The sequence below is a fragment of the Liolophura sinensis genome, chromosome 8, assembly GCF_032854445.1.
Source record: "Liolophura sinensis isolate JHLJ2023 chromosome 8, CUHK_Ljap_v2, whole genome shotgun sequence".
NCBI lineage: Eukaryota > Metazoa > Mollusca > Polyplacophora > Chitonida > Chitonidae > Liolophura > Liolophura sinensis.
This window is the reverse complement of record NC_088302.1, coordinates 35,800,570-35,826,458: the sequence shown is the minus strand read 5'-3', so window position 1 is coordinate 35,826,458 and position 25,889 is coordinate 35,800,570. Positions and strand designations below refer to the sequence as shown.

The 25,889-nt window shown below is 40.3% G+C and overlaps 2 protein-coding genes across 10 annotated transcripts in view; both read right to left on the bottom strand.

Moving 5' to 3' along the window:
- Window positions 1–13,961: 13,961 nt before the first annotated feature.
- Window positions 13,962–19,580, bottom strand: LOC135473970 (uncharacterized). The gene is made up of 5 exons (XM_064753941.1): window positions 19,338–19,580; window positions 18,738–18,831; window positions 17,391–17,515; window positions 15,932–16,087; window positions 13,962–15,228 (listed from the first exon to the last, which is right to left on the bottom strand). The coding sequence occupies exons 1-5, from the start codon at window positions 19,393–19,395 to the stop codon at window positions 14,501–14,503; spliced, it is 1,161 nt and encodes a 386-aa protein (XP_064610011.1). The 5' UTR covers window positions 19,396–19,580; the 3' UTR covers window positions 13,962–14,500.
- Window positions 19,581–22,952: 3,372 nt separating this feature from the next.
- LOC135474057 (pericentriolar material 1 protein-like) overlaps window positions 22,953–25,889 on the bottom strand; it is a 41,099-nt gene continuing 38,162 nt past the window's right edge. For all 9 annotated transcript variants that reach the window (XM_064754049.1, XM_064754052.1, XM_064754053.1 and 6 more), the window contains 2 exons: window positions 25,464–25,587; window positions 22,953–24,571 (listed from right to left, as the gene is read on the bottom strand). In XM_064754049.1, coding sequence (XP_064610119.1) covers window positions 24,555–24,571; window positions 25,464–25,587 — 141 coding nt within the window. In that variant the 3' untranslated portion in view covers window positions 22,953–24,554. The remainder of the gene's footprint in view (window positions 24,572–25,463; window positions 25,588–25,889) is intronic.

Sequence of the window (25,889 nt, the reverse complement as noted above, 5' to 3'; positions counted from 1 at the left end):
AACGTGGAATTACGCGAGATATCTGCGTTTCTCATAATGAGAAAGGCAATATGCTATGTATCCGAATGATAAACTGTATCAAATTGCTTAACTCAGGCCTGCATGAACTTATTGGTGTGAGTAGCCTTATCTCCAAGGCTCCATAGCAGCAGCATATGTATATTATTGATCTCTCCTCTAACAAATTCGTATCTAATATGATATGCAACGAGATCTTCAAAGACCGCATGTCATGGTCGTGTAGCGACGTTTGACCGCCGGACACTGGGGCGTGCGGCTTATAAATCATCTAATACAACGGCTGGCAGACGACGGCATGCCGAAGGTCACGTGATCCAGTCATTGTTACGCTGCTCACACGCCGCCGTGTCACATGAAGACAGATGGTGGCAAGTTAAGCATATAAATTTAGTTTGCTATTTGCTTGCAATGTTCACATCCAAAGCAAGAGTATTGTGCCTTAATGTGTTATGTATGTTCAGATTATGGAATATATCTGGTTGAAACGTTGAAGTGTGGCCAGTACTGGTGTTAACAAAATGTACCTGCGTAGTAAAACTTACAGATGAGGGGCTTTGCTTTTTACCATTCCTTTTAGTTTACCTCAACCTATTCACAGCAGTATGACCACAATAATCATTTAGCCTCAGTGGCCAACCTGTATAAAATTTTCATCTCAGCGTGTACCGAAATTCACCCCAAAACAAGGCCAAAATATTTGCTTCAAACTCCCACGACCATCTGCAAGTTATGACAGATCTTCCCACTCACGACCGCATTGATACATGAAGCTAAAACTCTAAAAGGGATCGACCTCATATTTCAGACCACGGTTCTTTAGTGTTCACGGTAATGATGTCTCTTTTGAGGAGATCAACATTAAATTTCCTTCCTGAGGATATTCTCTTCATATGAAAGTATCTGCCGTCGATTATGCAAAATAGACAATGACAGTTAAGTTTTAAAGGAGACAAATTTGAGGGATATTGCCCTTCAGAACACTATGATGGGTAACAGAGATGCACATTACGCACGGCAGTTTAAATTTGAGACAGCAGTCGCCTCTAGAACAACTGACGCTTAAACCACAATTCATAATGCCATCGTTAATATTTGCCCGTATGAAGCAAAGAGCATTAACAGATGTAAATAGACACACATAACATTCTCTAAACCTTAAGCTGCAAGTCTGTAATACAAACTGGACAAAGGGGCATATTATAGTGCGTATTAAAATTTCTAAGCAGCTCACAGGAAAACAGTGAACTGAAACGCAAAGAAAAAGTATCATATCCTTGGTTTTGTCAATTCCTTTGATTTCCGGTAACATTTTGTTGGGTTGCATTACATGTATCGATGCATGCAATCAGGATTTAGCTAGCATATGACTTGGTCGCATTTCACGTCATCAGCCAATCCGAATGCTGTTGGTTTATGGTATGATCATGTTTAATCATATTGTCATCAGCCAATCACAACTCGGCTAGTTTATGGTGGGTTCCCATTTCTTATTACCAGCAGGAAAAATAACCTCCAAACAAAAACTGTAACCTGCAAAGGCACCTGAATGTTGAAGTAATTAGACACCACCCGGAATAAATATATATAAATGCAAAATTTAATATGCTAGCTAGAGATAGAACGTCTTGGCTTATGTGATTCATTATCGACTAAACTCGAAACTAAAGGCATGTAAAATTTAATGTCCAATGTGTCAAAACGCTGTCTATTTCTCATTTCTGGTTACATAGAGACAAAAGCTCAGCTTTGGAAATAATATTCCCTTCCTTTGAACAAATGATAATAAATGTACACTTCAGACACACAAAATTATAAATTATTTTACATTACAATACAGTTGGAATGAATAGCAGAAGCCTCTCCCCAACGCGGTCGCTGTGAGTTGAAGTCCAGCTTATACTGGCTTCCTCTCTGGTGGTAAGTGGGGAGGTTTTGCAGCAACCTGCGGATGGTCTTAGGTTTCCCCCGAGCTCTGTCAGGTTTCCTCCCACCATAATGCTGTCCGCCGTAGTATAAGTGAAATATTTTTGAGTACGGCGTAAAACACCTATCGAATAAATAAATAAATCAACAGGCGTCGAGATAGATATTCGTATACTAGCCGTCAAACAAAATGGACGCTCGAAATCAATATTCGCTAGATCAATTCCCAAACAACTTCCAGCACAAACCACCAAAGAACTAAAAAAAATATATAGTATGACATTAAGGCTGCTTCATGCAAAGAAAAGTAATAACAGTTTTCATGAATGTTGCTAGTTTATAAATTGCTGATAATCAAAACGTGTATCTCATTTGCGATGTGATTGCAACTGTTCATTTGTTCAACGTGGCGATCTAATTCAACACGACGAATGTGCAGCCCCTAGCTCTTCCATATTGTTTTTAGCTGATTTTAATAAGTCAGACAGGGTTACACATGGAGTACATTTGCAGCTGAATAAAGTTATTGCTTCCGGCTGCTGAATGAATGTCTCCTGTAAGGTTGACTATTTCTCCTTTATGTTAGCCATCGGTGTAGGACCCAGGCGCTGGACCTAATCACCTCGCTCGTCTCCTGGCACAAATCTTGGCAGATCTCATCTCCTCTCGTTATCAAATGGTAGATTACGTGATCTGGTCAGAGAGTTGCTTTCAGCTGTTTTGTGATTTGTGGAGCTCCAGAAACCGGCGTCATGCAGAGGCGTTCCACCCAGAAGATTTGTGCAAAGTCTAATAAGGGTACAACTCCCGTGTGTGGCCAATGTTGAATGGAAAGACTATTGCCCAAGTTATAGATTACTCTGGCAAATAAAATGGTAATCCTCCACTGATAACAACCTAACTAATATTTCCTTCTGCTGAACTATGGCTCCTTTTTAAAGGTAATGAAATCACTAACGTGAACTTCGTGTCAGATGAAAGAGCATTAAACACTGTCCAGGAAAACAGTTAGATGTTTCTTAGAAATCTATAAACCGAGTAAAATGCATTTCAAACATTAGATTCTACGGTGGCTTTGTCTGGCCTTATCGTGACTGACCTATGACGTCATATGAGCTTTGCGACACACATTTGTGACCGCTAAACTTCTACAGTCAGCCCCTATGGCTCAGTTGGAAGAGCGATCGTTTCCGGGGCTGTAGATCCAGGGTCAATCCTGGATCGGATCACATCTAAGACCTTAAAAGAGGAAGATATAGCTTCCTCGCCTGGCGTTCAGCATTAAGGGGATAGTACAATGACTGGTTGACGAGTAACATGGCTCGTGTGGGGGCAACTTACTTGCATTCGGTAGTCGTCTCAGTGAAGCAGCACTAGATAAAAGAGCGGTGGAAATCCGCCCTGTAACAAGGAAGCACATTGCATTCGTCGCCATATGACTGAGAAGTCAAGTACGACGTTAAACCCGAAGAACTCACTCTACATTCAACATACACATACATTTTGAGCTTTGAATGCATTTACCGTGTGACCATTCGTATAAATTATTTCAGGACATCTGCTTTCCAGTATTGTGCTTAATAGCCTGTATTTATTTATTTGATTGGTGTTTTACGCCGTACTCAAGAATATTTCACTTATACGACGGCGGCCAGCTTTATGGTGGGTGGAAACAGGGCAGAGCCCGGGGAAAAACCACGACCATACGCAGGTTACTGACAGACCTTCCCACGTACGGCCGGAGAGGAAGCCAGCATGAACTGGACTTGAACTCACAGCGACCGCATTGGTGAGAGACTCCTGGGTCATTACGCTGCGCTAGCGCGCTATCCAACTGCGCCACGGAGGCCCCCTTATATTAATGTATATCAAATGTCATGACAACACAGCATCTCGACTAATTCTACATCAGTGACGTCCAATAAATTCCAGGTAGCATAACCGCATTTTGTTCTTAACTCTACTTATGCGATGGCTATAGACGGCGTGAAATTTGCTGATAATGAAGCATTTTCATTCACATTTGGAAACCCTTTGTGAGAAAAATTGACAAGAGGCCGTATTTCATCATTTATGTGTGGCTATTTTCCAACTACATGACCGTCGTCGCTGCTTTAATTTTACTCTATATTCCACTCTCTAAATCTTTTAGTGCACATATATACATGTGCTCATAAAGGCCTTCTCTACATGATACAATGATTTCTTTTATACAGTTGTTGGTAAATGAAGCTTTGAGTAATCATTTGTTCGGTTGATCGATTTCTTGACGGACACTGGTCCAACAAAAAGCACCATAATCGTCATAGGTTACCAGGAGACAATATAAGCGCCCTGCCATGGTGATACATAACTCATCTGCTTAGGGCTTATTCCTACCTGAAACACACCTCAAATAGGAAACAGGCTGAAAACACGCCTTCTGATCTAGCCCGGGGATCACGAAGCGATCTTAGATTTAAGTCAAAATTTCAAATCATTATCTTAAAATTTTTTATTTCTTACATATCAAGATCAAGATATTGCATTACAACGTAAATTATTGTAAAACAAATTCCAGCAAGAATTACAGAAAGGAACATGCCAGGTTTAATTAGTGAAATTTTGACTCAAGTCTAAGATCTTGTAGTGATTCCGGTGCCTGGCCATTAACCGACATAAACAGCCCAGATCGACGTCCACGATAGAGACGAGATTTGCCTAAATCGACCGTCAATTAGTTCTCTTTGGTTGAATTAATGCAGTGAAAGTCGAGTGATTCTAATATAGGATTCATTTCCACACACAATGAAGAGTTCTATCTAGGATTCACTGTCAGATAGACGTGTCTCCTGGCGCGTGAAGTCATTCCCTGTTACGTCTATATCAGGCTCGTGCATCAGAGACGTCTCATTTCCCACGCAGGATATAACGCCATCAACACTTGACTTCTAAAGCTATTTTCACCTTGATTACACAAAGCAATGTCTATGGTCAGAATAAAGGCGTAATTGGACATTAAACGAGCGAGCTGATTCCGGTAATTAACAGATGACTAGTTATAACGTTGATCGGCAAAATTAACTTAACATGCATTTTAAACGATGACCAGTAAATAAGGGTCAAGTCTAAACTTAACAGGAGTGGTGCTTTTTTACCATAAATCATTTGGCGATTCTCTTTTGACCTTACTCCGTGAAATTCAGGAACACATTTGTGGAAATTTTGGCTGGTTGAAGGTGAAATTCTTCGTTGTTGACCCAAAATTCATGAAGCCTTCAAACTGTAATTATTCTGACTGGCGAGATTTTATATGCAGTTTACCTGTTAGCTAATTGCTAAATGTCATTTAACTTTCAAGGGGTTTTCCCGCCTCTCAGGGAGTAACGGTGTGCAATACTGTCAATCCTTTAGTGTCGTAGTGTGAAGTTCAAGGTGGGTCCTGACGTGGAGCATAAGGTAGGTCCTGACATGGAGCACAGAGTGGGTTCTAGCTTGGTCCTGACGTGGAGCACAAGGTGGGTCCTGACGTGGAGCACAAGGAGGGTCCTGACGTGGAGCACAAGGTGGGTCCTGACGTGGAGCATAAGGTGGGTCCTGAGGTGGAGCATAAGGTGCGTCCTGACGTGGAGCATAAGGTGGGTCCTGACGTGGAGCATAAGGTGGGTCCTGACGTGGAGCATAAGGTGGGTCCTGACGTGGAGCACAAGGTGGGCCCTGATGTGGAGCATAAGGTGGGTCCTGACATGGAGCATAAGGTGGGCCCTGACGTGGAGCATAAGGTGTGTCCTGACGTTGAGCACAAGGTGGGTCCTGACGTGGAGCATAAGGTGGGTCCTGACGTGGAGCACAAGGTGGGTCCTGACGTAGAGCATAAGGTGGGTCCTGACGTGGAGCATAAGGTGGGCCCTGACGTGGAGCATAAGGTGGGTCCTGACGTGGAGCACAAGGTAGGTCCTGACGTGGAGCATAAGGTGGGTCCTGACGTGGAGCATAAGGTGGGTCCTGACGTGGAGCACAAGGTGGGTCCTAACGTGGAGCACAGAGTGGGTTCTACCTTGGTCCTGACGTTGAGCACAAGGTGGGCCCTGACGTGGAGCATAAGGGGGGACCTGACGTGGAGCATAAGGTGGGTCCTGACGTGGAGCACAAGGTGGGCCCTGACGTGGAGCATAACGTGGGTCCTGACGTGGAGCACAAGGTGGATCTTGACGTGGAGCATAAGGGGGGTCCTAATGTGGAGCACAAGGTGGCCCGTAAATGGAGCAGTTTTCAGTGATGTTGGAAAGACGCAAGGTATGTTCTAGGGTATTGAGTAAAATCAGTTTTCAGATCGTGTGGCATGCTAGAATACCAGATAAAAAAGTATGTATCTCAGTTGCACTTTGATTGCAACTGTTCATATATCCAACGTGGCGATCTAATTCAACACGATGAATGTACAACTTCTCGCCTCGGGTTAAGTGGAATTAGACAAAACCATTAAGCAGAGCCGGGACGCTCTGTATATACTGACTTATAAGACAACTTTACTCACATGGTGGGAAGTGGTGTGGAGTACACGATGAGTCGTGGTGTACAGAACACGATGGGATGTCGTGTGGAGCACACGATGAGTCGTAGTGTGGAGCACACGATGGGATGTCGTGTGGAGCACACGATGAGTCGTTGTGTGGAGCACACGATGGGATGTCGTGTATAACACACGATGAGTCGTAGTGTGGAGCACACAATGGGATGTCGTGTGGAGCACACCATGAGTCGTAGTGTGGAGCACACGATGGGATGTCGTGTGGAGCACACGATGAGTCGTAGTGTGGAGCACACGATGGGATGTCGTGTGGAGCACACGATGAGTCGTAGTGTAGAGCACATGATGGAATGTCGTGTGGAGCACACGATGAATCGTAGTGTGGAGCACACGGTGTGAAGTGGTGTGGAGGAAATGGTATGTCGTGGAGTAGGGTATACAGTGGGTCTTGAAGTGAGGACACAGGGAGTGGTGGTGTGGGAGAAACGGTGGGTCTTGGAGTGAGGGCAGAGTGAGTGGTGGTGTGGGAGAAACGGTGGGTCGAGGAGTGAGGTCACAGGGAGTGGTGGTGTGGGAGAAACGGTGGGTCTTGGAGTGAGGACACAGTGAGTTGTGGTGTGGGAGAAACGGCGGGTGGTGGAGTGAGGACACAGTGAGTGGTGGTGTGGGAGAAACGGTGGGTCGTGGAGTGAGGACACAGTTTTTCTGACTTGAACGACACTTTTCAGTTATTTTGATTGCAATTTCAGGCGCAGCATGGTTCGTTTGGAATTTACGGTTGCGACCTGTTGACATTTCCTGGTTATGAAGGAACAAGAAATTCCCCACTATGACATAACGGTTTATGTTCCAGCTGCTCCCGTCACACGACTGTCCTATAACAATATGAGGGTGTACACGAGGAGCAGATTGCTGCACCATCATAAACACCCACCACATCATAAACCCCGCAAAATTGCAATTTCCCTGTCTCGAAATAGAGAACGTAATCTTTTACATAGGATATGAAATGTTAAAGGATGTTCTTATTTTTCTTGGCTTCTTACGCCAAGTTTTCAATTATTAGACTGTCCAAATAAGAGGATTTAGCTATAATCCCATAACGTCAATAACAAACGAACACTACAAACACAATTCGGTGTTATGAATTTTGAAACCACCTGCACGTCTAAAGTTCCTGAAGTTTGCAGACCATAGGCCCAATCAGAAAACAGTATTTCACTCTCCAAAAGTTGAGAGTTGATGCAGAAGGTACGCTTGATCACTGATCTCTTTTTATATAATAGTGAATATTTCTCACTATAAAATACAAAGAAACGCTTTCATCGTTTATTTGTGATTTTGTTTTCTTTGCACAAGGTTTAAGATACAGCCTAATAAGTCGACCAGCATGTAATAAACCTATGGTATAAAATAGCAGTGGACAATCTATGATACAAGTTTAATAAGATAAGAAAACACAACGTCATCATCTGCGATGGCGTGGTAGACTAGTAAATTTTGCCACACATACAAAAAGTATACGACTGACAGAGCAGTGGAATCATGAACAATGTTGAGGTGAATGAAAACAGCAGTGGGTGATATAATGGTTTTCATTGGACGTAGTACATATCCCAGAAGTCTAAGAAGTGGAGGCAACTCGGTGACCAAAATCACCAATGAACTGATGGGGCCGCAACAAATTCCATGGGCTATTCTTTTCAGCGACCAGCAGAATCCAAGAGTCAAGTCTGACATTCGCATACCACATGTAAACCGTATAAAAGAACGTTCCAAATCGATAATAACAAGACTCATTTCCAAAACAATTTACGTAAAACACCACTTCCGCACATAAAATGTAAGAAATAATATATAAATTTTAAATAATGCTGGTAACATGTAAAAGAGAAGCAGTCAACAGTATTCAATGTAGGGATAGGCAGTGGATTTTCTACACATTCCGTAAATAATATACAAATTGGATAAAATACAGGTGTCTGTCATGCTTTGATTGCAACTGATCAAAAAACTATAATGTTGTTGTGATAAACATGAATGCTTATGAAATCCCAGACAAGGTTAAGCGGAATTAGCTACATCTGTGGCAGGTCGCCGGAGACCCTGAACGCTCTGACCATATTTGCCAACCAGAGTCTACACTCATTATAAGGTTTTCGAAACTTAGAGTGAAGCCGTTTTATGGAGTATCTTTGACACTCTAGTTTTTGAATCATTAACTTGTGACGTAGATTTGTATCATGATATTTTACAAAGAGTCAAAAACAAATGCCAAAAAGCGAGCAATCTGATACACTTCAGCTTTGATCTTCATAACAGATGGAACTCAAAACCCACTTTCGGCATACCTGCCGTTTTTAGCGTTTGTGTCTTTCCGGGCTTCGCGTTTCTCTTCTCAGGATACAAATATCGTTAATAAACTATTTTGGTTAGATGCACAGTGTTGCTATAACACTATCACATTTTGGGGCAGTCCTATTTCGCCAGTATCCTGTGTTCTATACGATATTTCAGATAGGCTGTTTCATGTTGTGGTGGGTCAAACCGATTTCCCATTATCTCGGATCATTAGACAGTTAAGGTCTATCAGCGATAACCCACCAGCACAATGACTGCTCTCCATTGTGTCTGCAACTTACTGTATGATCACTTTCCTCCACATTTGTGTATTTTATACCAATATGTCTTTGCATTGTTTTAATGTTATTGAATGTTAAATATGATGAAAACACAGAATTTTGAGTAGTTCTGGACCATTGACGTGTAATAAATTATAATTAACATCACTGAATTTTTTATACCTAATTCTGCTAGAGGACGTGTAATTTGCTACTATTTGTGCATTTCATGAACAGTTAGAATAAAACCCTCACTGAGGTAAATTGACAAGAGGCACCAGTTACATGTGACCATTTACCAGCTATCACACTGGTATCGACACAAGCCCATATAAGTAAAACTCCTTTCTATTCCTTTCAAATTAATACATATTACTCCGGTCAAGTCCTCATCCAATCGGTCCTTTTTATAAACCCTATGATCGAAATCAAAACTAAACCGGAAATGTCAGGATGAATATTTGTTTATTTTATTGGTGTTTTACGTCGTACCGGTACTCAAGAATATTTCACTTATACGACAACGGTTAGCATTATGGTGGGCGGAAACCGAACAGAGCCCCGGTGAAACGCACGCAATGCGTAGGTTGCTGACCTTTCCAGGTACGACCAGAGAGGAAGCCAGTCTAAGCTGTGCCAGAAATCACAGCGAAAGCATTGGTGAGAAGCTTCTGAGTCATTATGCCGTTAACCACTCGGTCTAAGTATAAGGAGCGGCCACCTTACCTGACCTTATGTTTTGACACAGTTGATACTAAAAGACTTCATCATATAATTCTGCTGTACATTATTCGGTGGGCACTCATTACATTGATTGTTACATATTGCCGCCATCGTCAGCAACATTAAGATGCATTAAGTAATCGAGGATTCCATGCTGCGGAATACATAGATTAGTAATCTAGCAACTATCACGCTTGAACAATTACTTTGTCTAAAACAAAAATGTCGCGTAGGCTCTACTCCGAGACAGACTGAAGCACAAAACGCCACACTGTCCTGACAACTATGCCACGCCAAACTTTCATGGCATTGCTTTGGTGCTAGGTGATGTATACGTTGCTAATATTCAAGCATTTACATGACAGTTATAGAATAAAAACCCAACTGAGATAAACTGAGTCATTTCTGCCTTATTTCACTGGTTACCCGATACCATTTGCCAGTTATCTCAATGTCGTTGCTGCGCTGGTTTTACACGTAACGCTGTAGCCTTTTACACTGATGCAGAGTAGAGACAATATTCACCCCCACAAGAATCACTGGTATCATCCTCCGATGGTATGCCTGTTTCATGGACATTGGTCTGTAGCCTTAAAATAGCCCAACCATTTGACCGTTTACAGCTACGTCACATTAACTAATTGCATCTCCAATGTATATGGTGTGTTTTAGTGAAGAACCAAATCTATTTCGCTCCGTGTTTTAAGGCGGTAACCAAGCGGGAAATGGAGAACAATTCGAGTTTCAGTTGTAGTGAAAGCACACCGTTGGTCATCTGGTCAGTACTGTTTGACCAGCCGCCTTTGTAACCATCCTGCTAAGGACAACATGACCAAGAACGACTGACCATAATACACCACCACTCGGCTGGTGTGGTTATTTTAGTCAACTGGTGCTAAAGTGTTATCAATGGTAAAGCGTATTTCAATAACCCAGTTACACCAAATTCCTTCCAAACAATAGCTGTACAAATACAATATGGAATACTTCACGCTTAAAGCCATTCGGGTCCAAGTTGTATAATCTATTCTTATACTGTATTAATGTGGTATACTCTTTTAATGTGGTATACTCTTTTAATGTGGTATACTCTTTTAATAAGGTATACTATTTTAAAACAAGAGAATGAATGAACCACCCGGTTTGAACCCAAGTCACAACTTCACAGAAAAAGATAGCTTCTTTCTTTTCAAATATACCAAAGTATAACTCACGGTTTGGGGGACTCACAATGGAGTATAGGTTGACCATTTTTCAATCTGTTACCAACATGAAAACGTCCATCTATTAAACAACTTGGAGGACAAGAAAGGTGCCCTAGATGCAACTACAGAATTTTACCACAATTGCAGCATAATTCTATGAAAGAGAAAAGATCAAGGCTTTCCAATTTATTCCACTGGTCAACTGCATTAAATCAACAATATCAGAAACCCTCCACAAACCCTAGTCAATTTGTTTCACAGAAAAGAAAACGATCTGTCAATGGTTTTAAGGCATTTTATCCAAACTTATTAAAATGGTCTCACTTATATTGATCACAAGACCCAAAATTTTTGTCAAAAGTTAGTGTTACAAGCTGCACGACAACAGCACAGAAATGACAATTATAACACGTCAACAAGCAAGGATTCGTTATCCGCCCGGTCTTAGACAAATCAGTTTCCCCAGAATCTGACCATTTACCACTGTATCATCATTTCTTAACCAACAAATGATACTAAAGACTCTACAGTGGTAACATTATCCACCATCTATCTTGGTTTACAACAGGCGGCCACATACTCAAGAATGTATTGCTATACGCATCACCAATTATCCTAACTGAATAATGGGCTATTATATGGTTCAAATGAAAACAATGTTTTTTTAACTGTTGTAAAATTTTACCGTAAAAAGTTATCTCTGGTTTGAATATAGAGTTACCAATTACTAAATTAGCAAGGTCTTAGTAATGTACTCTAGGACAAAAATTGTTATCTGATGAGTACTAATGCTTAGCACTCGAAGCTAACAGCGATGGGTTGTGGCTCTATAAATTTAATATTACGGTTCATTAGAGGCCCAGGCCTACCAGTAACCTGCAATTGTCATGGGTATCCCCCTGGCTTTACAAGCTCTCCTCCCACAATAATATTCTTGAGAACGATGTAACTCCAAACAAAGGCCAATACACAAGTACATTACCTTTCATCTCGACTTGACGAAATCACTCTAATCAATAACAACATTTAGAACAGAAAAGCTTGCGGATTTACAATTGCTCTAAATACAAAACAGCAATGACACTTAAGCCATACGTTACACTCAAAAAAATTAAACTGTTAATTTTAACAAAAAGTCTGTTGTCTGAGTGTTGCTAGAATCTAGCGTCACTCAGACAAGAAACTTTCTGTTAAAAATTAACAAATTAATTTTTGAGTGTCCCAAGAAAAAAGAACACCTTAATTAAGAAATGATATATCTCATTTGTCCTGAATAATCTGTAATAATATACGGTAAACTGTAATCAATCTTTCACAGCAAAAGATATGAGTTTACCATAGTATCTATATGAAGGACGTGTTAACATCCAACAGTAACTCAGAACAAACTCCCACATTCCTGAAATGAAGATGATGTTGTAGTATTCACCGTTACGTTACTTACCTGTTGTTACGGACATATTTTCTGGCCTCTCGATCGGGGTAAGCTATGCACAGCTTGTACAGTCATACGCTTCCAGTCCAGTCGTCTATATGCCGTGTGAATGCGCAGCGTTAACTAAAAGCCAAGCCTCCGCGGAGCCGATGCGTGTCTAACTACACTAGCGATGGCCTGGTTCCGTCAGCGACAGTACCTATCTATATGTACATATACGCATCTCATTTCCTTACCGGTCCAGGGACTACAACCTGTGACCATTGGTTTGTTGTGGGGTCATATGTGGACCACACAATCTAAGAGGCAAATGCACGCGATCACTTCACCAGCGTTGTGTATAGTGCACCAGTCACAGAGACCGCCACCTTCCTAATTACCAGTAAATTATCCACCAAGCGGGATACACAAAGCGTTTACAATTACCGTTATACAGATTACGTTACTCACAATCACAACATATGCGTTCAAGTGAGATATCAATAATGTTATATTCACTACAGATTCTTATGAAATTTACAAAACACAAATAAACGTGTACAGTATCTCTGGGAAGTATTTTTGCTACTGGTTTTGCGTGGCTGATAGTAACTACATGTATTATTTCGTATTAACTGTTTTGACTGTAGACCGTAATTGTTTGTCTAACAGAAAAACGATAATGTAAAACTAACGCGGTACGTGTTTAGTGACAATGTAGGGAATTACTTTTTGCCCTATGCTTTAGTAGCTTGCATCCGATAATGGTGCAATATTCTGCTTTTCCATACAGATGACGGAAATACATATGAAGCGGCATACACGTAGCTACTGAAGTACAACTCCAGCTGAGTCGGGTGGTTACATCGCATACACAGGACCAACTCTGAAAGCCCTGTTAAGCTGAGTCGCATATTAAGCTCTCGTGTATGCCGAACTTAAGTTATTTATTTATTTATTTATTTGATTGGTGTTTTACGCCGTACTCAAGAATATTTCACTTATACGACGGCGGCCAGCATTATGGGGGGTGGAAACCGGGCAGAGCCCGGGGGAAACCCACGACCATCCCCAGGTTGCTGACAGACCTTCCCACGTACGGCCGGAGAGGAAGCCAGCATGAGCTGGACTTGAACTCACAGCGACCGCATTGGTGACCGAACTTAAGATTTAACTCATTTGGTCGTACAGAGTTGGTCGCAGTCACCCATGGCATGCGAGTGAACTCCAAATAGCGCCGATTCCAGTCGAGACGAGTGGAAGATAGGGTTAATTGAGTCGGATCGGACCATAAAGGCTTATAACGACACAATTCAGCTAGAGTTGCACTTCAGTTGTGTGACCATCAACTACAACAAAAAACAGGTTAGTGCAATTGCGAGATTTCCGCAAAAGACAGATTCGGTCTACAGTCGGATTCGCACAAAAGATAGATTGGAGAAACAGTAAGATTCGCACATATGACACAGTGAGGCGACAGTCAGACTCACACGGACGACACATTGGGGCGACAGCTAGATTCGCACAAAAGACACAATGGGGTGACAGCCAGATTCACACAAAAGTCAGATTCAGGTAAGAGGCAAGTGAAAATATGCAAGTGTTCGTCATTTTGCTAGGAATCTGCATTTTGGCGTTCAAACATAAACACTTGTATAAACACTTGTATAAGAAACAGTACATAATAATTTTATTATATACCACGATCAATAATCATGATATGCACTGTTAGTAAGAATACACGCGGGGGGAAAGTGCGGGCTTTTAAAGTGTTCAAGATACGTAAGGCACATAATAGTTTTACGGATCTTTTTCGTATGTCTTCGTTATTCTGGAAACACACGATTAACCGACCTGCGCTTTAAAATGTTGTTAAACGTAAAATATATTGGCTTACTACGTTCCACATGTAATTAAGTGCTTCATACAATAAAAACTTCACATATATTTTCTCTCCATGAAGTAGATATGAATATGGCATAATAATTTATGATTTAATGAAAAGATCGGATAATTCATTCAATATTTCGACATCTTCCTTTCAAATCTCCGACGAATGCCTGAGAATCAACTGTTACTTTTTTTAATCATTTGCGAATCTGCAAAGTTTTGTTGAAAACACGGTTGTTTTGATCACCGATGACACGTGCTTGTCACACACAATATTTCTTTCAGGCGCTGGACTCACTCTCACCTCTGGTGTTGATAATGATTGCTCACGTGACGTTCGCATTCTGCTCTGGGTACTTCCCAGTCTATCCCCTGACGTCACTGCCGTTGGCGTAGTTAAAGACTGTCTCTTACTCTTGTCTATTTTCGCGTTGTCGTCTACACTAACATGTGTGTTCATCGACTCGCCAACTTGATCACCCATTTTTCCTTGACTTTTTGCGCCTTCTTTTGGCGGATAGAATACGTACATCACTCTTTTCCTGTCAATTTTAGAGTTTTCTGTTTCCTTTGATTGTTTCACACCATCGATATTGTCTTCCGTCTGTCCTCCAAATTGCATATCCCGGATTAAGGTGTTTTCTGCCATTTTCACCACCGCATGAAAATCGATGTGGGGTCTCAGGGGGCTGGTTAACTGTAGACTGCTCCTGTCTTCTGTATTTGTGGCACCTGGTTGTGAGCTCGTCCGGTCCACTGCCGGTCGGTAAATGTTATCTCTACAGGAGACCAAGACAATTTTAATCCGGTTCGCCATCAGGAACAGTGTCGCTGCCAGAAAGGTGAAGCTTATCAGTCCAACAAGAACCAGCAAAAGGTCACGATGAACGCCCGGCGTCATCTTTGTCTGCTTCACACCGTCTACAGGATATCAGAATATACAATACATCAATGTGTTGTAACTTTTACTGTTTAAGGCATGATTAACCCACTAATTCCGTTGCATATGTTCAATCTTCCATTAACTTTGCTCAGCGATTTGTGGAATCTCTCTCCAATATATCGACTGGTTGATTTTATGACTGACTGCTTTGCTTTCTGATCAACTCATGTTGAACTTAAATGTGACGTTTACCATTGTGGAGCGTTTTACTGAAGTAGCGATGCTCCACCACTAATACATGGACCTGCTTAACATCTTTATACTTAGGTAACCCTTTCTTGAATTTAAAACCGAACAATTTTGTGTTAATTTATACCATGTCATTTTGGTTTAAATGAATACTGCGTTCTTGTGACACCTTCCCAATACTGAAAAAAGTCCCAGCAGATGCACTGACGCATTTCTCTTAAAACCAGTTCTCGCTTTGCAAATGCACACAGATGTATATATTCAAGGCGTTAATTGTTTTGTCTAGACAATTGAATTTTTGAAATGGAAAATCACCACAGGAGACAAATATTTGATTGTTTTCAAAACGAAGGGGGCTAATTGCGTTGCGGAAATGTGCAACCAAGGATGCCTCTGTATATATCAAGTTTTTAATAACAAAAAACGTTTTCCCTTGCAGTTCCTGTGCAGATACGATGCGAATGCACAATGTAATGAACATCTATCATTTACCTTTTCGTTCGCACCAGTATTCCAGGGCAAATCCCCTCCGGCAATCTCGAAGGTTGGTTTTAAAAACGGCTAGCACGTTATGTGAAGTTGGCAGCAGCACTGGAGGTCTCCGCGTGCCACACCATCGGTACAGAGGCTTGTAGATCCGGTGGGGCCCTGGCAAACGGTTGGAAGAGAAAAGTCCACATCTGAGTAAAACCACAAACTATATTTTGTTCTCATCGACGAGTTTAAAACATCAACCCTCTTTCAGACATATTTGATGGCATATAGCCATTTATGAAATGGGCATGTCTACATCACACGGGAGAATTTTCGTCAGTAATTTGCCAAGAGCTTGATGATGTACACCGAACATTCCGATTTCTCATAAACATGAAAATTCTAAAGTAGGAAGTTATTGAGTTTAACAGCAATATATATATATATATATATATATATATATATGATAAACATCTGAAATGAGACATTAAACATTTCCACGCGCACGTTACAAAGACAGCGAAGTCTTGTTTAATTTTTTCTTATAAAGACAGAATTAATCATGCATACAAACTTTTACTCCATACAGTTCCTACTTAATGCACAACCGTTAACAATTATAGCAGGTGAAAGCGGTTGATTGATTGATTGATTGATTGACTTGGTAAGGATTTGCTCAAGAATAACTTAGGGTGGGGTTGGTCAGATTTATTAATGGAGGGAGCACAAACCCAGCTAGAGCGGCTCCTGCTATATTCAATTTCAATAATTTAGCGAAGAACCCCCTGGAACATTTGGTATGATGTTCCAATAAGCAAGCGAGGGCTACCTGGAGTTTTAGACACTATGTTCCAGTGACGTGGCATTAGAAATATGTTGTAAGCCACGTCATAACACTATCCGGACACAAAGAAAAATGTATCTGTATCAGGTATATAATCAGGTATATTGTATCAGATATATAAGAAAAGTGCAATCTAATACGTATGCAATATTGTTGTGTATACCTACTGGACTTTTATACAACCCTTCTGTATGAACACGCGGTTTGTTCCACGGTTTTGCAACAGTTTACTTATTGATGAGTCAAAAGAAATTTGTGGACAAGTACGGGTGTGTTTAAAGGGAAAGAAGCACGTGCACCAATGAAGTAAGCACGTGCTTTCAAACAGCAAATGAGTACTGCTTTGTACACGTGTTTGTGTAGCCCGCGAAAATTTACACAAAAAGGTACACAATGTGTACACATTAATGTTCCTGTGCAAATTTGTTACAATTAATGTCTGCCTGTGATACATATCTTGTGCTTTGAGACAGTATGTACATAAAGTTGGGAAGTGAGCTACATGAATATGTACCGGAAGGCACGGTAATCAGATGAATTTGAACACGTATGTAAATTGGATACACATGCGTTTGGTAAGCATATTCTGGAAGGTTAGGTTATGAGTCCAATTCAGTACATGTATGTACATACCGTCGTGAATTTGAACATAGTCGCTTCGACACCCTGTGCTCGGTTCCAACTGAGTGTCCTTGACCTTTAGTCGTACCACTTCGCCTTCACCTTCAGCGTGAATAATCCATCGACAAAGCAGGGCTCTGAAATGTAATTCATTGGCGCTATAGTCGCTACAAAAACTAATTCAGAAATGACGTACGGCAGCGAATATGTTACTCGTGGTTTTCAAATCTCATAGTAAGAAAGAACATACACACTTGCATTAAAGTAACCTACATAGTGGTCTGTTTGAGATGCCAGTTGTTAGTTAGGCCATTTTAACTATAAGTAATGTATTAATATGTATAAATGCTTGGGATTCCAGGTCCATAATCGCAGCGCAAAATTCCCAAAACGTCGTCTAACAGAAGCCACGAAAGAACTAAGAAAATATCTAAAATACGAAAGTAGAACGGAATGATGCAAAGAGAAGCACTCAACAGTTTTCAATAATGTTAGAAAGGCGCAAATTATATTTTGCGAATGAGTGAAATTAGTATTCAAATCGTGTACCTAGTTAGTATATAAACTGTCGATATGAAAATATGTACATTTGTCTCCGTTGCGCTTTAATTGTTAATGTTCATATATCCAATGTGGCGACCTAAGATAAGATGACGGATTCAACTTGGTAGCACGTTTTTCACAATGCCATCTCATTCAAAATAGGAAGGTCTTCCAGCAACCTGCGAATGGTCGTGGGTTTCCCCCGAGCTCTGCCAAGTTTCCTCCCACCATAATGCTGGCCGCCGTCATATAAGTGAAATATTCTTGAGTACGGCGTAAAACACCAATCAAATAAAATAAATAAATCATTCAAAATATCACTCTTCTGAGATGGCGCTTTCATTTCGTTGGTGCTTGCCATCTGAAATGTCGGCGATTTATCTTGGGCACTCCACCCAATAAAACCCAACGCCGTTGAAATATTCACCAGCATGCCGCTAAAAAGCAAATAAAGAAACAAGCCATTTGCATGTACTTTGTTATAATTCCATGGAGCATTTTGAAAAAAGAAGCATAATACCAGTTTTGAAAATAAAAAAATGTTCACAAATAGTCAATGTTTTCTCAAAACACGACCATTTAGGAATAGGAAAACTGTCAATCAAAAGTATTAAGCAAACTCATTTCAATGTTCGTCACGGCAGTTTTTATTTCAAAAGTGGGATTTATTTCAAAATTATACAGCAGGATTATTTCAAAACTAGTCTGAATTTGAAAAAGTGGAATATATTTCAAAAGTGGAAGTCTGTTTCAAAAATGGTGAAGTGCACTAAATTAACCCATTGTATACTTCGACATATGGTCGTGTAGACCTACCTGTCGTATTGGTTTGGGTAGCCGGGTGAGGTAAGGACCTGTTTCCTGGATGTTGCAATCAGTTGAACGGGACTGGACGAACATTCCGAGGAGGCTAGAAATATTTCAAAAGTAAGGTAACAGTGATATACTTTAAGAATAACCCGCTGGTATATTTACCGATACGTTGAATTTTAAAACATAAAAAATATTCGACACATCAAAGTCTGTCCCACTACGTATTGTACCTGTGCCAGTGAAGACTAATTGTTCATCCTATGCTATAAAAACTGTTTACCCTAGGCCATTTTTGATAAATACAAGAAAATTGGTCTTGGTAATTATTGAAGTGGAGCATCCATTATGGCTGACAAACGTTAGGCCCAACACGAATTTCTGCTACCACACCTAGATTATTTCAGTGTACGTCAATGGCATCAAGCACGTACAGTGACATAAATAACAGGGAGTTCTAATCAACCTAAAATAAATAAATACATACATACATACATACATACATTACATACATTACATACATACGTACATGACTGCAATCTAAATGTTATATCTTCAATAGTAAGTTCCAAAACATAGCCATATAGCAAATGTCAATTCACTTACCTGACATACCAAGGAAAAGAAGTATTACACCGATGAATAAAGCGATATTAGGCCCCATGACGCACAAGTATGTATATGTAGCGTATTCACAAATGATCCTGGAATCCTCAGGCTTGTGATCGTGATCGTACACAGCTACAAATGATCTTATACGTCGTAAAGTACACAGCCACAGGTGATCTTATGCGCCCTGAAGTGCACAGCTACAAGTGATCTCATACGTCTTGAAAGGCACAACCAAAAGTGATCTTATGCGTCCTGAAGTACACAACCACAGGTGATCTTATACGTCCTGACGGGCACAACCACAAATGATCTTATACGTCGTAAAGTACACAGCCACAGGTGATCTTATATGTCGTGAAATATCTTATGCTCCCTGAAATGCACAGCCACATGTGATCTTACACTCCTGAACTGCACAGCCACAAGTGATCTTATACCTCCTGATGTGCACAGCCACAGATGATCTTATGTGTCCTGAAGTGCACAGCCACAAATAATTTTATGTCTTGAAGTGCACAACCACAAGTGATCTCATACGTCCTGAAGTGCACAGCCACAAGTGGTCTTATATCTCCTGAAGTACACAACCACATGTGATCTTATACGTCCTGAAGAACACAACCACATGTGATCTTATACGTCCTGAAGAATACAGCCACAAATGGTCTTATACGTCCTGAAGTGCACAACCACAAGTGATCTCATAGGTCCTGAAGTGCACAGCCACAAGTGATCTTATACCTCCTGATGTACGCAACCATATGTGATCTTATGCGTCCTGAAGTGCACAGCCACATGTAATCTTATACGTCCTGAAGTACACAACCACATGTGATCTTATACGTCCTGAAGTACACAACCACGTGACCTTATACGTCCTGAAGTGCACAGCCACAAGCGATCTTATACCTCCTGAAGCGCACAACCACAAGTGCTCTTATACCTCCTAAAGTGCACAGCCATAAGTGACCTTATATCTCCTGAAAATACGCATCCACAAATGATCTTGCTCGTCTTGAAGTCCACATTTACAAGTGATCTTAGAAGGCCTGAAGTTCAGTGACATACATACGCTTAATTTTACGTCTTAAAGCGAAAATACAAAAAAAAATCTTAGTTACAAGTTACAAAAACAGATCTTACGCCTAGAACTGTTTATCGAGAAGTGGTTTTACCTTCAGAGATGCACATAGGGAAAACTAACCAAAAGTCCTTAAGTGGCAGGCTAGGGCCTATTACCCCTGAAGCAATCAATGACCGTTGAAGTACCCATGCATTAAGAGACTTGAATTAACATTGTGACCTGTATACGACGATCATAATCTGCTAATCAATGTGGTATGGTAGCACTGGAAACCCCGGGGTAGTTACACAGGGATAAAACTAGGAACTGATAATCTGAAACCAGACCTTGTAAAAACCGCTAACTCCTGAATCAGTCTTTCCTTTTCAAATTCATTATTTATCTTATTTACTCATACAGTGTTACAAATTAGTCTAAATCCTATTATCGAAACCTGTCATGACGTGATCTGATTAGATGCTGTGTTCATTTCGTGTTCGTATGCTCACGCTGTCAAACATATTTACGTATATATAGTCTCAATACAAATCAGTAGTCTGAGAGGCCATATTTGTGTGACATATCGAACACAACATAACACACAGAAGAATGAATGAATGAATGATTATGGTTTAACACCACATTCACACAGAAGAAAAAACTTTACACTGTATTAAGTCATTTATAATAAATTATAGCTCATATGCCATCACGCCCGACTAAAACCTTAGTATGCTAGACATCCATACAGCTTTGTGTTGGTGGAGCTCAGTGGTAAGGTTATTGCCTATACATGGAATGGAACTACTCTCGTGTTGTCTTGATCGAGTTCTTCCATGCACGTCTGTAGATTTTGAACTATATACTAGATTTTTGAATTATATATGACGTTGTGTAATGAACTTAATTGATAAACAGTTCAGCGGCAGTAATACAGACAACCAGATTTCCACATACATGTTTATACCACGATCATCGACTTTTTCCATCACAGTTTGATATTTTGAACTCAAGTTCAGTCTATATTCTACGTTCTATGATCCATGACAAAAAGTTCATCTGTACCATACAGGTAGCGGAGCCACTTCCAAAGTGGTTCAAATTATACAACCTATCAAGATAGAAGTTTTGTGGGAGGTACTACAGAGAACCCGGGGCCTATGTCCCACCTCCATCGAGTTATTCAATGCGTTGAAACATCAAAGTTGTAAAATTACCCAGGACTGATCTTTATTCTATGTTGTATAAACCCATGATCAAGAGTTCAGCGGCAGTGCTATACAGATACACCGGTTAAATGGTAGTCAAAAATGATATAATGTGCCGCTTCACTGAAATCATTAGCCACTATTTACACTCCCAATCACATGGGCCCAGTTGTTCGAAAGTGCATTAGCTAATACTGGTTTTAAGTCCCCTTTATACTTAAATTTCAGCCAAATTCAGCAGCAAATGTGGTTGTCCAAAGTCAAAGCAGAATAGCTGTTGACTTGCAGTTCATATTTAATATACCATCACGTAATTATTTTGGGGCTAAGTACTAAAGACTTCGATGAGGCTTAAAGTTAAATTTGGTAAAGTCTAAAAACAGCTTTGAACAACCGGACCCTGCTGTTTTAAGACACTGGCAAACTAGCAGCAGCACCCCAGTCGGTGTAATGTTATAAGCTGGGTTGTCAACAACCGACTTGATAAACTCACTGACCAATCAACCGACAGAGAACACAGAACGACTTCCAGAGCTGCTCGGTGCAGTCAAAACACACTGAAAACATCACGATTATCATATGCATTTAACCCAGAGAATTTATCCAAAGTTTACTTGAGAATGGTGAAATTTGATGAAGAGGGCCAGGAATTGCATATTATAGTTATTTATCAATTCATTTGATACCCAAGATTTTTCTCTCCTACTTTGGTTGTCAGTTTTATCGGTGGAGAAAACCAGAGTGTCTGGAGGAAACCACAGACTTCTCACACGTTACTAACACTTCCATGCAGGCTTGACGGACGTATTTTTACTACATACTGATGGGCGACAAATGGTCTTCAATGAACTACGCAACTGACCACACAGTGGAGGCCTTCGTGGTTAGCACGCCTGCGGGGCGCAATGACCCAGACTCTCACCAATGCGGTCGCTGTGAGTTAAAGCCCAGCTCAAGCTGGCTTCCTCTCCGGCTGTACGAGGGAAGGTCTGCAGCAACCTGCGGATGGTCGAGGGTTTATCCCGGGTTCTACCCTGCTTCCTAACACCATAATGCTGGCCGCCGTGGTATATGTGAAATGTTCTTGAGTACGCCGTAAAACACCAATCAAATAAATGAATAAATCAAACGACCACACGGTAATAGAAGACTGTTTATTGTTACCACAGTCCTACGAACATCGAGTGCTTGGAACATACAGGTTACCTGTCCAAAGAAAACACGAAGTCTTCAAACATGACAAATTCCCTGTTCAAGGCTGGGACTATACCCATACCTCGTGGTTTGACGTCGCGAACATTACTAGCTCAACTACATACCGCTCTCACGCCGCTGATATAGAACAGTTTCACTTTTATTAGGTACTGGTTGGATGCTACGGTTTACAGGAACAAGGCAAAAACATTTAAGTAAAACAGCAAATTCGTTCAACGTGTTTTAAAGCGTATTTTTTGACAACTATAAAGCAAACATGAATAAGTGCACACAATAATGTAAGTCGGAGAAATACTGCAGAAACATGAAAACGTGTTAACTTCAAATACAAACATCTTAAGCTAGTAAAGACTAATGGTTTTAACTTGCGCCTTTAACTGACTGTATCACATTCCAAACAACACGAGAACAAAATATCTACAATTAAGATACAACATGTGATAATGAATGGAGAACTGATGAGATTTCAACTTCACATGTCTCTAGCATTTCACACACACACACACATCTGTTTAATAATCACAACCGTCACTTTCCATTTGATGGGAAAAACATTAAATCCTAAACAAAAAATATGTATTTATATGATGAATATGGAACAAATGTCAGGCTATATAATCAAAACAAATACCAACGCACTGGTATAGACATCTTCAACGTGTCTTCAAAATATTATCCAGGGTATTGGACGTATTCAACGAATATTCCTCTCTGACTACTTCCTGATACCTGCATTGGAACTTATGAAACGCTGAAATTACTATCCTTCAATGTAATAAACAATGTCTTAAAATGCAACTGTTCATATATCCTTGTACACATTGAACATTCTGCCTTGTTCAAGACATTTAGCTGCTGATATACCTCGTGTATATTGAGAGAAAGGAAAACATACGCCAATATCTACTATCGTCCTCGTTGTGATATGTCATAAAGTGATCTAATTATACATCCTAATGCAAATACATCAGTGCACTTGATTACTGCTACAACACTAGTATTGCCAACAACAGATCCCATACCAGATATTTACAGTGGACAGAATACTGATCACGTCAGCAGTGTTGGGACAAATCAATAATTGTCAGTCATTAATCGATACTCGCACATTTCAACAAAATTAGCTTACAATATTACACAGGAATCTAGTATGTCGGTAGTTCATTAATGTCAATCAGCGGACCACAGCTTTGATATGAAGAACATCAAATGTCCTATACATTATGATTTACTTGGGTAGTCCAAATGCATCCTTAACAGATGAGGTTTCTGGCGTACAATTGAAAAAAGTATACATTTGCCTTGGCTTGAAGTTGGTGGTATGACGATATCACATGGTGTTTTTTCCCCCTCAAATATTACATTAGATGTATGAAGAAGAAATCTGATCACATCATTGAAAACAACGCACAAAAAACTACGCACGAACATGCTGTCAACTTTTCTCTAGTGCCTAAATTGCCTAAAGGTGTTCGCTGTTAACCTTTCAAGGTGTTTAATGCACACATGAAAACATACAGAAACAGATTTCTACCATCCGACAATCCCAGCCTACACTCTCTTGTTTTATTGACACATACGTCAATATATATGTCATTAATTATTAACAGACATTTAATTCAGTATTCAGCTGGTATCCATATTGTCTTAGGGGCATAGTTACATGTGCCAGACTGACATGTTATCAGTTGTCTTCAGGGCAGATGGCATGTTGTCAGAACCAGATCAACACGAGGAGCAGTCTGCAAACAAAATACAAACAGATGACTTCTTCTGACTTTGCACAACAAAAAAACAGTGACACTATCGATAATGTGTGGCATGGATAAAAGTTCCAGTTTTGTCTGTCATGAACGCAGTATTTCAACTATAATGCTTTCTCTTCTTAATGTAAATTTCTTATACGTTCATATGTGTGCTCTGTCTCAAGTAGAACAAGTAAAATTTCATAATTTACTTACTTAATTCAACACCACACTTTATATAACGATAAGAATACAGCGTTGGTTTACACTAACGTAGATTTGCCGGACTGAAAAAGACCAGCCTTCGGTGCAGTTCTGTTTAGCTCACCAATTTAAGGCTGATTGTGTTTAAACATCAATCAGTAGATCTGACATTTGATCTCCCTACAGGGAGCACAAACTTGCACCTGTCACATTAGTATTAGTCTACATCTAGGTTGGCAATAGCTGTTTTGCATTCACTTGGATGAAAATGATGCACTAAACCAAGCCAATCTAATTTAAGCCACCAAAATTGGACGATCAGAAAGAGCAGTCCTAGATAGAGCCAACTTAGTTTGGGTCACCTGTTTTCTCTAGTATAAGTATCTGTCGGCATCGACATACCAATTTTTTCCTAGCGTAAGCAGCTTATTTCAGTAACATAAGAAGGAAATCAGTTTTTATGTACACAAGCCAGATTCCGATTACATTGTAAGAGATGTTAACCTAATCATAATCTGACTCCAATATTAACATTTCTGTCCAATTTCACAAAAACTTTGTAAATCAAATTTCCGTAACTTTTCTCATAAACCATGTGGCTGTTTGGTGCTATAAACAAGACGGCATGCACACAAAACGTTAGGAGAAATTACTTTCTGAAAATGAATCCTGAAATAATACTCACCAGGTTCCTTAAGAGCCTGTCCATCCCCTGCCAACTCAATGTCGTCTGTCTCCAGGTTGGTTACCAGGGCAACAGATTCTGAATTAGCTGCCTGTTCCTCACTCATCTGGTTCGCAAGATCACCCTATTACGTTTGAACACAGGGCAAGCATTGTTTATTTGCACACACATATGTAGCTCCAGTTACGCCGTCTGGTTTTACACACAAGTTACAATATAATTTCATATAGTTATCTAAGGGATACATTTATTTGAGCAGTGCATTGCACTTGCATACCATTCACCAAGAAACTAAAATCAGTACACACTTACATCAGTATTGTATGTATGAATACTTGGTATTTTATGTTGTGAACAATTTGCTGAAGGTATGTGTCATGTACTTATACATGCGGCAGGGTGAGTCTGTGCCGCCAAAGTACTCCT